At 33.3% G+C, this 17,804-nt stretch overlaps 1 protein-coding gene across 7 annotated transcripts in view; it reads right to left on the bottom strand.

Annotated features, from left to right (window-relative positions):
• Positions 1-1,207: 1,207 nt before the first annotated feature.
• RhoBTB (Rho-related BTB domain containing) overlaps positions 1,208-17,804 on the bottom strand; it is a 25,448-nt gene continuing 8,851 nt past the window's right edge. For 4 of the 7 annotated variants that reach the window (XM_018460907.1, XM_018460910.1, XM_018460909.1 and 1 more), the window contains exons 2-15: positions 10,434-10,805; positions 9,774-9,877; positions 9,515-9,712; positions 7,921-8,128; positions 7,291-7,533; positions 7,126-7,211; positions 6,595-6,721; positions 4,893-5,027; positions 4,399-4,422; positions 3,537-3,690; positions 3,335-3,465; positions 2,139-2,381; positions 1,906-2,054; positions 1,208-1,607 (exon numbers count right to left, since the gene is read on the bottom strand). In XM_018460907.1, the coding sequence (XP_018316409.1) occupies positions 1,367-1,607; positions 1,906-2,054; positions 2,139-2,381; positions 3,335-3,465; positions 3,537-3,690; positions 4,399-4,422; positions 4,893-5,027; positions 6,595-6,721; positions 7,126-7,211; positions 7,291-7,533; positions 7,921-8,128; positions 9,515-9,712; positions 9,774-9,877; positions 10,434-10,613 (2,223 nt within the window). In that variant the 5' untranslated portion in view covers positions 10,614-10,805 and the 3' untranslated portion in view covers positions 1,208-1,366. Of the gene's footprint in view, positions 1,608-1,905; positions 2,055-2,138; positions 2,382-3,334; positions 3,466-3,536; positions 3,691-4,398; positions 4,423-4,892; positions 5,028-6,594; positions 6,722-7,125; positions 7,212-7,270; positions 7,534-7,920; positions 8,129-9,514; positions 9,713-9,773; positions 9,878-10,433; positions 10,806-17,804 lie in introns of all 7 variants that reach the window. The other 3 variants (XM_018460912.1, XM_018460911.1, XM_018460913.1) reach the window with 3 other exon arrangements.

Below are 17,804 nucleotides of genomic sequence, written 5' to 3'. Positions count from 1 at the left end.
GAGACAACGAAATGTGGATGCTCAAGCTTATAATTGATTTCCTCACTTAACCGACGATCCCGGTTACATATGTGGAAAGACATTAAATGTCGGCAAACGTACGCATATACAAGATTATCATATACAACGTGATTTCGTTAACTCTAAACATTCCTATACAACTACTACTTTAACTAGTCTCTTCACATTCATTATTCTTCATATCCTTCATCTAGCGTCTTGATATGACTTTATACTTTTCATATGGAAGTACTTTTAAAATTCTATGACTAAAATAGAATAGGAATAGTTGACTTTAATTATTACACATACATATATTTTTCTTTTCTGATATACGACAAAAAAATAATACATTTTCTACTTACTTTATCTTTTCTACTTCTTATAGATTGCCATTTCTTTGAGATGTTTGTACATACGTGAAATGATTGTTTATGGATATGTTTATTCGCACCAATCGTTATTTTGATAAGGAAAAATACGAATTAAACGAAAGTGAGTTGATCTTTATTCATATTGGCATCCACATCATTTTGTTTCTGAATGTACATATATATTTCGGGATATCAACGCCCAAATAGAGAAAGTACAAAGTCTCCCCTCAAAACACGAAGTTCTCGTTTTATTTGCGGAAGATAGAAGTATATGAGTTGCATCGCGAAAAATCTGCAGATCCACGTACAAAAAAATCGTGGAAACGTTCACGGATACTCGCGACGAACTCGGTGTGTCGATCGGCGGAATCGAGTTTCTTAAAAATGCACGGCGCAAAGAATGATTCCGTTAGAAAAAAGAGAAATCACATATAAGATAGGGAGTAGGACCTAAGACTCGATCTCGACGAGCTAAAATCGAATGCATCCCCTAGCTAGCTCTAAATCGGCTTTCGTCGCGATTGGTATTGCGTGTTTTTCATGTGTACGTGTGTATGTATGTGTGTGTCTTTTATTTACCCATATGTATATATAATGTGTATTTCTATTTTTATATATCTATATATATATCTATATATATATATATTATATATAGAAATAAAAATATTATAATATATATATATTATATGTATATATTACACACACATACATATATTATAATATTTTATTTATACATATATACATTTATTTATGTGTATACAATATTACATATATATATATATGGTAATATTATATAAATAAATATATGTATATATACATATATTTAGGTGTGTGTTTCGTGCGTTTACGCGTAGTTTCTTTGGTGTCTTGCAGTCCGCTTAAGTATAAATCTGTAGCAGTATCAAAATGGTAAAAATAGTGCATATGAAGACCATGAGCACAGGTAGGACCAGGATGAATCTGACGGAGCGGCTGAGGCCGCTTGGTTCCTGTCATACGGCTTGCTCGCCGGACTCGGTCGAGGCGTCGAAGAGTGGCCGATCTGCCGGCGTCTCGCTCGACGTCGTCGATTTTGTGCCTCCGCCGTTTCCGGTGTTACCCTCCCGCCTAGTTTTACTCGAGCCCGAGAAGCACAAACAACCAGACTGATTGCGATTTCGCTTCAACGTCGGCTTGTTCTCGCGTACCTGCTCCGCTAAACACTTCTGATAGTAATCGTAATCCTTCAAGTACCTATTGGAGACAAATTGTGATAGTATCAAAATTTTATCAATATATATTCAACAATTAAACGCAATTTTGATTGAATTTATTACATCAATATTTAATTGATTCGGAATGATAAACGGAATTTATTATATGAAAATTACATTGTTTACTTATACAATTTATTTACATAAAAATAAAAGCAACGATATAGCAATGTTAATAGCATGACATGTATCGTAAAGAAAAAGTCATAAGAAAAACAAAGTTTTCTTCTATCGAAATCAAATAGTAGAAAGAATTGTGAGATCACTGTAATGCGTACCAAACCGGCGGCCATCGGTGCTCGTTCAAATACTCCTGGTTCTCCGGATGAAGCAGTCGCACGCTACGAGGTGACATTTTGCACAGCTTATTATAATTAACGCAGAGATGATTCATACACCAGTCGGCCAGCTGGTCGGCATTATGCAGCTGGAAATCATAACTGAGCGTTAAACGGGTACCGTTCTACTGCTATTATCGCGTCTTAATTGATGATACGGGAAGGAAACTGACCTTGCACGGCTCCAACAGCCTCAGGCAGTTTTCCACAGCGTCGTTCCCCTCATTTTGCGAAAGCCGCTCAAGATCTTCAATTACTCTGCTCTCGACTAAGTTGACCAATCGTTGAAGGCAGAGTCTGTTGGCTAGTTCCAATAGGTTCAGGCATCTGATCGAAGAGATCGCTGGCACTTCATCCGTGTAAAGATAGCAGAGTAACTTGTGGAATGTATACTCCCGAACCCCAGGAAAGACTATCTGTCGTTGCGATATGATTCGTATTTATTATGTGTGTGACTAACCATTATGTTTAATTCATTCGAGTTTTTTAAAATTACTTTAATAAAAATTCTTTTTAGAATTCTCTCTCTTCATATAATTTTTTTTAAGAACTTGTATATGTATAATATGTATTTTATGACTTTTTTTAGAAGATTTCTCTAATTTTTTTATACAACATGAAAATTCTAAAAAAATCTACACCTCCTCAGAAAGATTTTCTGATCTAAAAAATATTCTTGATGTACTTAATCTTATCGCAACTTTATGCAATATAAAAATAAAATAATATTAAGATTAGATCGATAATTTCGATTTTCTTCCCTCGAATTAAATATGATTGATTTATGTTTTGAGACAAGAGTAACACATAAATTTATACGATTATATATTCTAATATGTTTAGAATAAATCTTTTTCCGATATTATAACGTACAATGTTGGTGTCAATATTTGACACGAAACAATGTTTAAGATTGTTTTAATCTAGATTTAAAAATTTTCCATTTAAGAGTAAAATATATAATAATAAATATAATTGTCCCTATATTAATCTTATTTTATGATAAAAATCGAAAAGTAAATAGCATTAAATTTGGAAATCTTTCAACAGAATATCTTTTCTTTACATATAAATTTCGAAATACATATACTAGTATCTTAAGATTTCTTATTCTATAATTTCCCCAAAAATTTATAAAATCTGAAGTTCTTTTAGAAATCTTCTAATTTAATGTATGAAAAATTCTTAAAATTATTATGAGATATTAGGAGAATTTTTTTCATTATAGAGTAATGTTATAATTGAGGGAATGGACAGAATAAAGGCCTAATTACAAAATCTTGATTTTGATAAAAATTATTCATGTTGAATCAATTACGCATGGAATTACGATCAGTTATGATAGTTGAAATTGTTACATTTTACTTACGACTTTTGCGCTGCTTTCGCGAAAATCGCCAGAGAACATGGCTTTCATTACGTCGCATCGGGCAGTGAGAATTGCTTTGTGAGCCGGTACGCTGCCATCATCTAGCTCAAACATCACATCAGCGAAGAGACCTAAGTGTATCACGTTTCTTAATCAAAAACTCGCATCACTTTATTTTTTCAATCGCAAACGGTATACCCACCTTGCTCCAGGCAAATATCTTCCAGTCGTTGTCTAACCACTTGTTTGTACCGATTATTGAGATCGCTATTGACGAACTGCTCCCGCGTTTGTATGCTACCGAGCACCATGAGTAATTGCGGCAACTCGAGGAATTCGGCCGCTTGCCTGATTTCCTGCGGGCAAGAGCAACCGAGACATCATGCCGATGCACCATTGCGACTTCCAATGACGTAGAATGATCGATTAGAAAAAAAAAGAAAAACACGAGATCTGATCGCTTCCGGATCGTTAGAGGACCTATCCTACTATAGGCAATGATTCTAGAATGTCGGTGAGTACAACTGGAAGCGTATCCATGCACGGCACCCCCTCGGTCGAAGTCGACCGTGCGTCGATTCCTCGAGGATTCCCTCGCTCGTGATGATCGCACGATACTACGGAAGCGATGATTCGCTATAAGCTTAATGTGAGCATGGCCTATCGGCTAAACGTTAAAGATCGGTATTGCCAAATTATGCGGTATTAAATAATTAGATAAAAGATAGTTGAACGTGTCTTTAAGATAAACAATTTTAGCGAACTTTAACAGCCTCTCAGCTTTCTGATATTTATCTGTCTCATTATTAATATTTGATTAATTTTTGTTTCAATTACTCAATTGAAAGATTAATTTTCGGAAATGCGTCGAGTTTGCCTCGTAATTAGTCGTAATAGAAAGGCACATGCTCGTATGATGATATGATTACGCAATTAAATCTTCAAAAGTCGAAACAGATCAGCTAGATGAGGCTACTATGTGCGTGCGTGCGTGCGCATGTAAACGTGTACGTATGTATTAATGCGACTGCTAAATTTCCAAACGCATTTCGCTTTGTACTAACCAGTAGAAGCCCGATAGGAGCTGTCTGAAAGAATAGAGCCGCGTTAGTTACTCTGTATAGTCTGCAACAATTGCGAGTTTAGCTCACGCTCTTAAAAGAGATCATACAAGTACACACCGTGTCTCTTATCAGACGTGACACGTCAGTAACATTCGCGGTTTCTCAGCTGTGTTTTCTCGAATTGTATAATTTACGTAATGTAAACGTTGCTGCAAAATTATACCTGATATAAAGACGACAGAGCTTGCGCAACCGCAAAGGAAGTCAAACCGGAGAGCATATTTATTCGATTGGGTTTATACTTTGTCGTATAAACCTCCGAGATAACTCGCTCCTCGTTCGTTTTCTCTTTGTCCGGAGATTATACCGCGCCTATTTCCGTTAACGCGCTTATTCACGCGCGTTATTTTCGCGGCGGATAAACAAAGAGGGTGTCTTCTTACAGTCTCGAATATACCTTTTCTCTTATGATAATTTCTACCGACCCAACGTACTTGTAGATCGTGATACCGTTTGTCCAAGCTGCCCGTATAAATGAATTGCAAGCACTGCTGCATCGCCTGCGGCGTGATCAGCTTCGACAGCGTGATCACAGTCATGGGCTGCTGCACACCGTTTGCATTTTCAGTCTGTAAAGCGTTTGACGATAATTAATCACCCGGAACGATGGCGACAATGTTATGGATATACCAAGGATTTCAGTCGAAAAGGAACAAAAAAATGTTTCTTCACACAAAACTTATTAAAATATTTATATTAACCCTTCATTGTTTTATCTCTAGGGAGTCAAAATAACCGATGATTGAAAATGATCCTCTTCAAACAGCTACCATACATTATACTAAATTGACGCCTCTTATAGAAATCTAATATTAGTCAATACTGAAAGACAATAATTAATTATTTATTCTATGTATTGAAATCATTGTTGTTTAGTACTTTCAGTACTTCAAATAAGTAATTAATTGTTTTTCAATAATAAATTGACCAATATTAAAAATTGGTCAGTATTAGATTTTTGTAAGGAGCGTATTTGAATAGTCTCAACTGATAGAAAAATCTTCAAATTTTCGACAAATGTCTCATGACCCTGGTGGAAAAAATTTGTCAATTTGTCCGAAAAATATAAAAAATGACAAATTTTAACAAATTCAGACAGCATTACCGAAATTTGACAGAAATTATATCTCATTTTATTTATGACTGTCCGAATTTGTACATTTTGACAATTTTCGGAGACATTTAGAACGAATTCGGACACATTTTGACTATATTTCGGATAATTTCAGACACATTCGGAAAAAATTTTTTCACAAGAGGAAGCCTCATTATACAGAATGTCCTGAAGTTTTTTGCCAAGCGCTCTTGTGTAGATAGAGCGGACTAAATTGAATCGAAAAGTGCTTTACCATTTTGCAATTTTCACAATAATTAACAAGATATTAATTACTAAAAATTGCTGAATATTGGTCTTTAATAATTTTTTCTCAAATACTATCAACTTTACAAAAAAAAAACTTCAAGAGACAAAAATTATTTATTTTCTTCTCATAGAACTCTAAGAATTTTTTTCAGAATTTTTTATCAACTTTTTAGTACTACATTTTCTTATTGGCAACTATTTTTACTTACATGAGAAAATACGGTATTAAAAATTTTGAAAAATTCTTTAAAAAATTTTCAGAACTTTATAAGAAGAAAATAAACAATTTTTGTTTCTCGCTGTTTTTTTGTATGTAAAGTATTTGAGTAAAAAACTGAAATAAATGAATTAAAATAAAGTTGAGCTCTCGAAATAACAAATAAATTGAAAACTAATATTCAGCGATTTTTAGTAATTAATATTTTGTTAACTGTAGCGAAAATTGCAAAACGGTACAAGACTTTTCGACTCAATTTAGTCCGCTTCTATATAATATAGACCGAAATCCGAACTGAGCCTATTTGATCCCACAGTGACAACGAATGGTTAGTCAGCTTTCGAGGATCTTCAGCGAACATTCTTATGAATAATACGTGAACTATGAATTAGGCAATGAGAGTTTAACTTTTCATTGTAAAAATTATTTTCATGATTTAATCATTTTTCTTTGCCAAAATTTAGGAGGGGGCAAGTGTTCCCCTTGCTCTCCCTTTACATACGCCCATGGACAATGGGCAAATATATGCACATGGACAATATTTAAAATCTCTTACCAGACATATACGAATATTTTGGAAGGCAGGATGATTCAACTCCCTCGTCGCGCTGTTACTTTTTCTCTGATTATCCATCGTCGGCAGTACTTGAAAACTCGATCGTCGCTTAAGTTGCTCCCAGACTCTGTAAGGTTCGTAACTTGTTTGTGCAGGGTTTATCGGGATACAACAAAACATATAAATTCTTTCTTAAAACATATTGCAAACTCTGTTCCGTCGCTACGTAAAGTCGAATGTGCCGATATTTAAAGACCGTGCAAAGGCAAAGGGGGGACTGCATCTAACTCTTTATTTGGCAATAGTCATCCTCAAGCTATGTCAGCGTGTTGGATAATGCATGATCGAAGCGTTTCAATTGCATATCCTTCTGTTAGCATCAAGCCTAAGCGACACTCAACTTATGTTAACGCATGTTAGTTAGCAACACCTGCCGCAAGATTAGACATGTTCCATCACGTGTTAACTGCGGCTTGCCAAATAAAGGGTTAATCGACGCAGGACTAAACATACGAGGAAGGATTAACTCACTTTGCGGATTTGCTTTGATCGATACGAATTAGGCACTCGGTATCGTCGTTGAAGTCACCGACGGTGGCCTCGCCGAAAGTGCTCACCTTGACGAGACAATAAGGGAAACATGTGTTATTGTGTTATCCTGTTACTATCTCCGAACCTGATAGAGCTGGCATATACCATGCTGGACTCGCTGGAGCTGCGCGGCGTTAGTTCCTGAGCGAGTTCCATCGAAAAGAGTCGGTGAAACGCCGGCGAAGCGGCGGCGAGCAAGCACCGATGAACCGAGAACGTGCAGTTACTCGCTATCAGGGTAACGTCCGTGTGAACCGGCCTCGTCCACAGGCTCTTCATGTTCTCCTCATAGGTACTTGCAGCCAGGCATACTTTCGGTGGTACAGGTTTTGGTGGACAGAATGGTGCCTGTCAAGTAAAATCATCATACCTTATTAACAGTTCAACACCTGCGAAAAGGAACCCAGTAAACACAGTAGAATAACATCAATAATATAATTTCAGCAATACAAATGTAATATATAAATATAACATATGCGTGCGTAACAGTTATACTGTTAAATGTGAAATTATAACATTGATGTTATGTTATTTTAGTTAGTGTTTACTGAAAGGCGACTCATCATTTCAACATTGTAGGATCCATATATTTTTCAAGGTTTTTTTTTAAACGCACGATCTTAATTTTGTATTTATTCAGAAATAACATCAAAGATTATGAGAACGAAAGCTCTTCTTTATTTTTATTTGAAAGACAAGTCTGTTGTAAAATCGTTTGTATGCATCATTTGTTACCTGTAACAAAGGTCTTTGCACCCTTTTCAAGTTCGTCATCCAGAAACGTTGCTGACGACGTGCGATTAGGGCAGCGCGTATCGAATTTTCGAACACCTCGTTCACACCGTAATAAGTGAAAACGCTTGTCTCGTAATAACACACACCGAGTTCTCGCGCCACCGCCCGTGCTTGATCCGGCATAACCAGATCGCTCTTCCTCGTAGCCCTATAAACAATCGCAACCACCCTCTCAGAAAGGATTTCTAATAACGAGACAAAAAATATTCTTGACGTACTTAATCTTATTGTAACTTTATGCAGTATAAAAATAAAACAAATAAGATTAAATCAATAATTCTGATTCTCCTTGCTGGAGTTAAATATAAGATTGACTTATTGTCTTGAAACAAGACAATATAAGACAATAATAAATTTAATAATATTTGTTTAATAATAAATTTAAGTTTTTTTATATTCTTACGTTTAAAATAAATTTTTACGATGTTATAACGCACGATGCTGATGCCATAATATTTGATACAAAACCGATGTTCAAGATCACTTTATTCTAGATTTAAGTTTGCCACTTGGTTTTCTACTTAAGTAAAATATTCCTCTGTGTTGACACAATAAATATGACTGTCCCTCTATATCGATCTTATTTTATAATAGATCGAAAAATAATAGCATTGGATATGGAAATCTTTTCTAGGCGAGATTGATTATGTTTGAAGTGCAATCGTTGAAACGTATTTCGCAATATGTGTTAATAATAAAAAAGGTGAAACTGAAATGACGCAATAAAGTCATTCCGATCGCTGTAAAAAGAAGGGAACTAAAAGTCACGAAAAGAACTTTCAGAGGCTTTCTCCCGAGGGAGTAATCGGTGTGTCAAGGTTCGGTTAATTTTGACTCGACCCGATTACTCAACTATCGAGAATTTTAAGCTTTTCAATCGATTACCCAGCGCCGTTATAAAATTCATATGCCGCTCGATGCCGCATAAGCTGATGTAATGAATATTTTTTACCGGTAAAAGATTTCGAGGAAGCTTACGGAGACTCGCTGAAAAATCAATACTTCGACACACTTCGGTAAACTGACCACCGTTGAAGAAGCACCGATGCGAGTGAATGAATTTCACACCAAGCTAAAAAAAAAATCTGATGGTCGCGCACGAATTTTCTTCGTCGCCAAAAAAAGATGTAATCGATTAAAATAACTAAATTAATTTTAACTAATTTTTTTTTTTTGAAATAATATTTTTTATATGTTTTAGAACAATCATCTTTGTTAAAATTTATTTTGTGAAAATAAATTAATAAATATGTGAAGAAATTAATCCAAGATAAAGAATAAATAGCGTTCTCTTTTATTAAAGGATCAATTTATTTAATATTTTATATTACAAATGTTCAAAGAAATAGAAATTATAAAATATTTTCAAAATTTAAAAAACTTAAGAAAAAATTTGAATTCTGAAAATTTTTTTTAAAAATTAATACTTTCTGAATTTTCGAAATTTGATATCACAAAAAATGTTTTTCGTTAAATCCTTTTAATTTCTCTAATTTTTATTCTATAAATTAATTCCTTAAAGAAAGTAATTTACCTTACAAAGGGACTGCGATCGCGAAAGTAACTGAGATAAGTTTCGTCCCGGTACATATATCGCAGATCGTTTTTGCATCCGACCAATAGGACCGGTGTCTGCGGGCAGAACCTCCTTATCTCGGGATACCACATCACCTTGCAGTTTCGCAAGGAAACGGGGTTGGTTATGGAGAAACATAGTAACACGACGTCAGACCTAGTAAAACCCTTTCAATTAATATCGATCGTGTAAAAATTCCATTCGACGATAGTCTTACCTGCCGTATGCGAAACGTCGATCCTTCTCGTGATCGCCAAATGTGTCCCAGAGACGTAGCGACACGTTTACATTGTCTACTACCTCCCAAGATCGCTCCAATACCTGACACGTATCACACTATGTTATTTAATACTGCTACATATTTCTAGAAAAATTAATAATAATGATAGCATTTAACTTGATAATATAATGAGCATGCTTTTATCTTAACGAAAATCTGAACAGAAAGAATTAAATTCACTTCTGAATTTTCGTTATTAAATCACTTCGTAATTGTGACCCCATTTAACGTTAAATTTTTAATTCATAGAATATAATTTATACTGTCTATTACTAATTATTATACATGGAATAGATTTATTGAGATATCTTAAAAAATTTAGTTATACACCTAAAAATAATAGGACATTCTCAAACTAGTTGCTAGAGTGTCAAAACTTTTAGCTGCATTGCTCATCATTCTACATAATTATTTTAGTGGTTCAACAAAATTACTTTCAAATCTAATCTATATATAGCTAAATTTTTAGATGCCTCAACTGAGCCATTTTTTCCATGCACATATTGCAATTTAATTTTAATCAATAATTGCATCAAACATGTTTTCAAGTGAGAAGGAACACAGGAAGGAATCGTAATTAGATGTAGGCGGACTCACATCCTTGTAGATCCGATATTGGTCGATAGCCCAGACCGTGGGCACGTGAGTAGTCAGGAGTTGTGACAGTGACACGTGCTTATTGCAGGCCCTGGCGCAGATCAGTCTGGTCTTTCCGACTGCCGTGTCACCCACGACCACGCACTTGACCAGTTCCTGGTGCGGTTGCTCATTGTCCATCACCGGCAGTCTCCCCTGCTCATACAATATGCCCTCTCACCTGCCAGATCGCTCGAGTTCTCGATCGCTGCCTCCGTCACAGATGATGCTACCGTTGTCGTTTCCGTAGCCGCCAAATGCATGCACCACATCCGATAACCGGACCGGAACACGACGTCCTCGACCTTGCCGTTGATGAGATAAGCGCTAAAACTAAATACACGGAAACGATGCATCAGTCCTTACATGGAAGGATGGTTTTGTTGAAATATCTAAAAATTTAGCTAAATACAAAATTCGCGTCGTCGCGCAATCCCTTACAGAAATCTAATACTGTCCAATTTGAAATTAGTCAATTTATTACTGAAAAATAGTAATTACTTACTTTAAATGTTAAAAGTACTATTTTTCGATACTTTTAGTATTCCATAAATATAGTAATAAGTAAAGGAACTATTCCTCTATAAAAACAAAATAAAAATCCTAAATAAGATCAGCGCGGATATTAGTCAATTTATTGCAAGTTAAATTTTATTACAACTAGAGAATCATTGTTACAATTTTACACGTAAAAGGGATTCTTGCAAAAGTGATTCTCTAGTTGTAATAAAATTGAATTTGCACACGAATATCCGCGCTGGTTCTTATTGGCGATTTTTATTTTATTTTTGTCAGATTTAATCTTAGAGCCGTTATATATTTTATTTTTAGTTATTTAATTTGTTAATTAATTAATGTTTTTCAATAATAAATTGACTAATATCAAATTAGTCAGTATTAGATTTCTGTAAGAGAATACGCGATGAACTCTATGTTTATCCACTTTACAGCTTTTTTCCACTCTCGAGAGTGTACGTGGTTCTCGATAATGTCTCAATATCCTATAACGTATCTAGAACCACACTCGCTCTTCGAAAGCGAAGTCACAACAATAAAGCTCTTAAGTGGACACTTAGCCTTAGTGCAAGGACACGTAGATATTATATCGTTTCGATAGTTGTTCGTTGCATAATGTCGTGGCTTTAAGTATATAAATATGCACACATTAAATAATCTGTTGCTTTTCTTACGTGAATTATTTAACGATTTATAGCTACCTTGGTACAAGGTCTATTCAACTTTTGACGCCAAGTATGGACTGTTTGTACGTACATAATGAATCACAATTATGAGTAAAATTTAATTACATAAAAAATAATCATAAGTGTATGTCTTAATATTCGATTAATCGGAGCATATAACTCCGTGACTGAGGACATCCCCTCAAACTTGACATCTTCGATCACGTCTTGGGATAATCGAAGATGCGGAAAGTGGGGAGGGAAATCATATTCGTGCCGAAAATAATTTACGACATGGATGCCATCATCACGTCAAACTAAAACGATAATTTGACCAATTGCGGAGATGGCATAATTGCACATGGTACTCATAAAAAACAGTCATGTTAAACGTATTATTAGGTGTACATTAGGCACGTCGGGAGGAGATAAGAATCTGAAATTTTTAGTTACTCCAAATATGTACTCATATCCATTGCATATGTGTAAGCGTGATTTGACCCTTGAGAAAGCTTTTCTTCTATATTTAGAACCGAAGCTTCGAGATCTCAACCTCGATTTCCATATCGCCTTAACCCTGAACGAGCGCGTAGATATATGTATATATCACTCCTCTGATTAATTCATTCTCAAAATCCTCACCGCGCTCGGTGAACTTCATTCTCGGCCATGCACGCTATATTAAACCTCTTTCTATGAATTTCCATTCAACATCTCGGCTTTTCCCTTGTAGCTCTAATTTCGATACAAAAGAAATTGTGTGTTCATCGTTACATTCGATCTTACAGACCAATATAGATCTTATGCGGATGAGTTTATAAGAACACGATGCAGCATATCTAAAGATGCTTGGAAACTTCCATAGACAATGTTATATATATGTATACTCTTAAATATTCATTAACGTTAAAGTCATGTCTGTGAATTTAATATTAAATATCGTTCGATTTTCCTAATATTAAAGAATGTGCCAACTCGTGATTACCGATGAATTCAATTTGATCTATTTTCTACGAAAATGTACATTATCCAAGTACAGTGAGTGCAAAAAGTATTCTTACAGGGAAAATATCTTTTTAAAACACCCTTATTTTTAGAAAGTAAACATTAATTAATAATTTATTAATACAGAATAAAGTAGATTGCTTCTTTCTCAAAATTATATCTTTTAGAAAAAAAGATATATATATATAATGATTAAAATATATTTTAATAATAAGATATATTATTTTAATAATATGTCTTATCTTAGCCCTTAGTACATACGATTGAGTTATTCGTGTCAATTATCAAGTAATTCGTTTAATATTTATATACAATTTTTTAAATAGTTATACAATCTAATAAAGATGTTAAAGTATGTATAAAAATCACTCAATAATTTTTATATTTGTTAAAGTGATAAAAATTACCTGGAACATAACCCATCGTGCGTAATAAAGGAAAATCATCGTATGAAGAATTAATAATAAACGAAAATGAAAAATTATGTTATTTGGACGCACAAAAAGTATTCATACAATCGAAAAATTTAACTTCTAAGATAGACATTATTATTTTCACAAAGCTCGTTTGTTTATGTTCAGACAAAATGTATTCATTATTAATAAATTGTTAATTAATGTATATTTTTTACAAATAAGATTTTTTTAATGAAAATTTCTATAAAAATACTTTTTGCATTTATACTATATATTCTATATTATATAAATCCATATTAAATTCACAATTAAATCTTATATGAACTTTTTGTTATTAAAATGCGAATTTAGAAAGTATATGTATAATTTAAAGAGAGTTTCAACCATGAATTCGAATTCCGCGTCGCATTATTTTTCTTAAAAAAAAAAAAAGTAAAAGCTCGAGTCTGTATAGTCTAACAAATTTCCAAAACTTATAAGAATTTAGACTATTTCCTAAAATAGTGCAGTTAAGGGGATTCTAAAGCCGTCTGTATTAACGACTAAATCATAATTTTTGTATAACAAATACTTTTTCCTCTTTCGCAGATTCGAAAATCCTTTTCCAGGATTAAAGTATACACATTAATACGTGTTTGTGAGGTGAAGTTTACGCCGAGAATGATAAAAAATTTTTCTTAAGATTTTTCAATTTCGAAATTTTTTGTCCTTCTCGGCATAAACTCCACCTCACAAACACGTATTAATGTGTATACTTTAATCCTGGAAAAGGATTTTCGAATCTGCGAAAGAGGAAAAAAGTATTTGTTATACAAAAATTACGATTTAGTCGGTAATATAAACGGTTTTAGGATCCCCTTAAAATCAAATTTCCTAAAATGGTAAATATCTTTGAAAATGAAGCAAACATAATCCCCGCTTTGTAAATAATTAAAGTTAAATCCTACTGTATTTGTCGACTATCTAAAATCCGTTCGATTAGAAAAGTTGCGGATTTAGTTTCAAGCAGAATGAGTAAAAGCGCTACGTAGTAAGAAAACTTGAATTAGTTTACCTACGATTTTCATGTCAAACGCATCTCAAGGCAACATTCGCTCTATGCGGCGGGTGTTGTAATGTTATAATATCCGCTTGTTACGATAATATAATGCGCCTAGAGGAAACATGTCGATAATATAACCAAGTGACAACTACTCAAGATATACAAAATGTAATATTCACTGAGTCACGATGCGAAACTCGTCGCTCAATAGTGCGCCTGTTTCGCTGACGTTTTCCGGGAAGTGTCTTTGGACGAGACCTACTTTCATGAAATGGAATTTGTGGCAAGTGTCCGTTCTCCATTCATTCGGCGAATCATGCATCTTGCGATTAAAAATGAATTGGAAATGGAATATGTATAATCAATATAATCCGCCCATTCCGTGTCCAAGTGATCGCATCGATAAACCGCTTCATATATTAAATTATTGATCAGAAAGGATAGTGGATAATTAGTTACAATTTGGCTCTTCGCGTGTTAATCTGACCTTGAATTTTTAGATATCATAAAATTCGCAAATATAATCGGTTCCTTTATCATGTCTTATCGGACATTTAAGCCTATTCTACAATGTGCTTTTTGTTTCTTATTTCTTGCTCTTTTTACTATTTTTTGTATCTTGCCTTTTTGCTTCTTATCTCGTTTTTCGTTTTCTGTTGCTCGAGATAAACGTTAATGAATTTCAGAAGAAACAGAAAACACATATCAAAAAATATAATTGTCGATAAAACGATTACAAAGAGGAAAAATGCAAAAGGTAAAAAGCAAGAAACAGGAAACAAAAAACATATTGTAGAACAATCATAACGCTGTCATCGCGTCGGTAAATAGATCGAACGGTCAGTCTACAGTTCTGTTACAAATAAGAGATTACTGATAATTTACACATAGATTTACACATTTCACACTGATATTTGTCGCCTGAATACTAATCGTTTATTTTCGTGACTATAAATTTTAATAATTTAGACTTTCTCCTTTATATAGTTTATATTTTTATTTACACATTTATGTCAGATTTAACTAGTTTTCGTCTTTGAACCAAGAATCAGTTATAAATTTCTTGAACATTAATTTCATGTATTTTATCATTAACATATGTTTTGTATTTGCAACATTGTTTATAACTCTTGACTTAGCCTCTTATTGAAATTTGTATCTTAATTTACTTGCTCTCTTTATATTTCATATCCATATGTTAGGTAATTAAATCTTACAATTAGTTACATTTACTTTTATTTTTACATTGGTTAATTTTTTTTCGTTAATAAAAACTTATAAAGTCGAAACGTTCATGTACACTCTATGATAAGAGATTAAAACAGTTATATATGTATTAACTTAACATCTCTATTGCTCTTTCTTGGCCGTTTAAACTTTTTCCATGCTTTGCCTAATGAACTTGATTTTTATTTTAAATAGCGTAATCTGCTGCAGCGAGCGAGATTTTATTATAGAATCTCTTCAAACAAAGTTTTCTTTATCGGAATTATTATTACTGTGATTTCGTGTCATACAAGAACTGTACCTCGGTTTAAATTGCTAGCGAGGGCAAGATATTATGCGGCAATCATCACTCATGTGCTATAGATAGCGCAGTTCTTTTGATCCATTACGAGTCGTAAATAGCCAATCTTCGAGCTAAAATCGGCTTTAATTTTTTTAAATTGCCGAATGTTACGTCGAGAAGAGTTTGTATAGTATTCTAAAAGCGGATTATGCTGATTTCTTTTGAAATTTTTAAACGCAACGCTTTTCGTCATCTTGCGAATATCTTACGGCTTTTCAGTACGCTTGTAAACACAGTATAATGCATATGAACGAATTAGTACAGCAGTATTTCAAGCAATATACAGTAAACCAAGCGTATAATACAGTTATTACATAGCAATGTATAGTAATGCAGTTGTATGACAAAGCAGGTTAATGTAGCGAATGCTTTACGTTAGTTAAAATCGGTACCAAAAGTCGTCATCAACTTTAGTAAGGCCCATCGATCTTTATTAATATGGCGTTAAGTTGTTTTCATACTTCTTGCTACGCTATGCATCAATTGCGACGGACATTAAAATGAACATTTTCTTCAAAACAAGAAGCGAAGATTTAATAACATATTTAAGCATTGAAGGTAATAATAATTGCTATAATTCTTTTTAAAAAACTAATTCATATATGTCTCCCTCTGTTTGTATTTTCAAGAACGTAAATCATATAATAAGCTCTATTTCCGAATTTCCGATCGAATATCGCACACGTTCTTATTATTAAAATCAATATTATTGTATCATAGATTCGGAAAAAACTAATAATATTTCATTCGCATTTTTGGTTAATGCCATAAATACCCTATTTACTAAGAAAATATACTAACGTAATACAAAAAAGCTAAATATTTGAGCAAATATTTTTTGTGCTGCATCTTTCTGAACTAGTTTAAAAATTAAAAATAACAGAATTTTACAAATGTTTATTAATTTAATTGTAAATTTATTATTACTGTAGTTTATTAGTCACGAAAAAGTCTAATAATTGCTTTTCATGCGGAAATTACTGTTATGCTATTAAAGCGATGAGATAGTCAATATAATTATACCAATTACTTCAGAAATGAGGAAACCTACTGATATGAAATTTTCCGCTTTTAAAAATAATGCACAGTTACGCAAAATATTGTGAAATAAGAAGTTTAAGAAAAATATTCCGCGTTTATTTTGTATTTATTCATTACCCTTATAGAACACCAAAAAAATTAGTACGCAATCAGTGCAACGTATGGCTGATCTCTCAATGTGATTGCCCTGTTTTTATGCATCCTGAAACTTTAATCAATGACGTGCCAGACAAGCTATTTTCAAGGTTTTAAATTGATTTTAGTTTCTATTTTACTGTCCTATGTATGCATTTACAAGAGCGTATTTAGTCAGAGAAATATCGTCCTGACGTCATCGATATACATAGTAGAAACGACTATTAGTCCGCTTTAAATAGTCAAATCCTAATAGCTTTGGTGGGTATTTTGGTAGATTCGCAATGAATAGCAAATTCAACGGATTCGTGATTCCGAAGCCGCTTTCAGATACCCCTAATCTTGTTAATAATTTCCTTATTAATAATTTCCAGTAGCATTACCGATCCTTTTATTGCTTGATATTAAATATTGATATGTCAACATTTATTAATAGTTATTAATTAGCTTGCGGTGTGAAAAATGTTAATAGCTATTAATTATCCCTTACAAAAATCCAATTTAATAGACTAATTTAATATTGGAAGTATTATTTATTTTAAGTATTAAAATTTAAGCAGTAAACAATACTGTATGTTTTTAATACTTATCACTATTATTTAATATTTATCAACAAGTATTAAAAAAAAATTTAAAAAAATTTTTATATATATACTCATTAATTATGTTTATATTTAAAAGTTTTAATACTTATTAATAAATATTAATCATCTACTTTCCAATATTCATAAGAGATTGTCCTTTTACGTACTTTTCTACCTGTTTTTTTATCACGGGTATTTGCGATTTGCGGTAACTATAGATGCGATTTCTTCCGGAAATGCCTTTAGAAAACGATTCACCGAACGTTGAGGCATATATAACGCCTAATATAACCGCATTGTAGTTGGCTAGCTACGAGAGGAGCGGTGAACGGATGTAGAACGTGCGGGAGGGAACTGT

This window comes from Mycetomoellerius zeteki, unplaced genomic scaffold (genome assembly GCF_001594055.1).
Source record: "Mycetomoellerius zeteki isolate Tzet28-1 unplaced genomic scaffold, Tzet1.0 scaffold98, whole genome shotgun sequence".
NCBI classification, from domain to species: domain Eukaryota; kingdom Metazoa; phylum Arthropoda; class Insecta; order Hymenoptera; family Formicidae; genus Mycetomoellerius; species Mycetomoellerius zeteki.
Note: the sequence above shows the minus strand (reverse complement) of the source record. Positions and strands in the feature narration are given on the sequence as shown.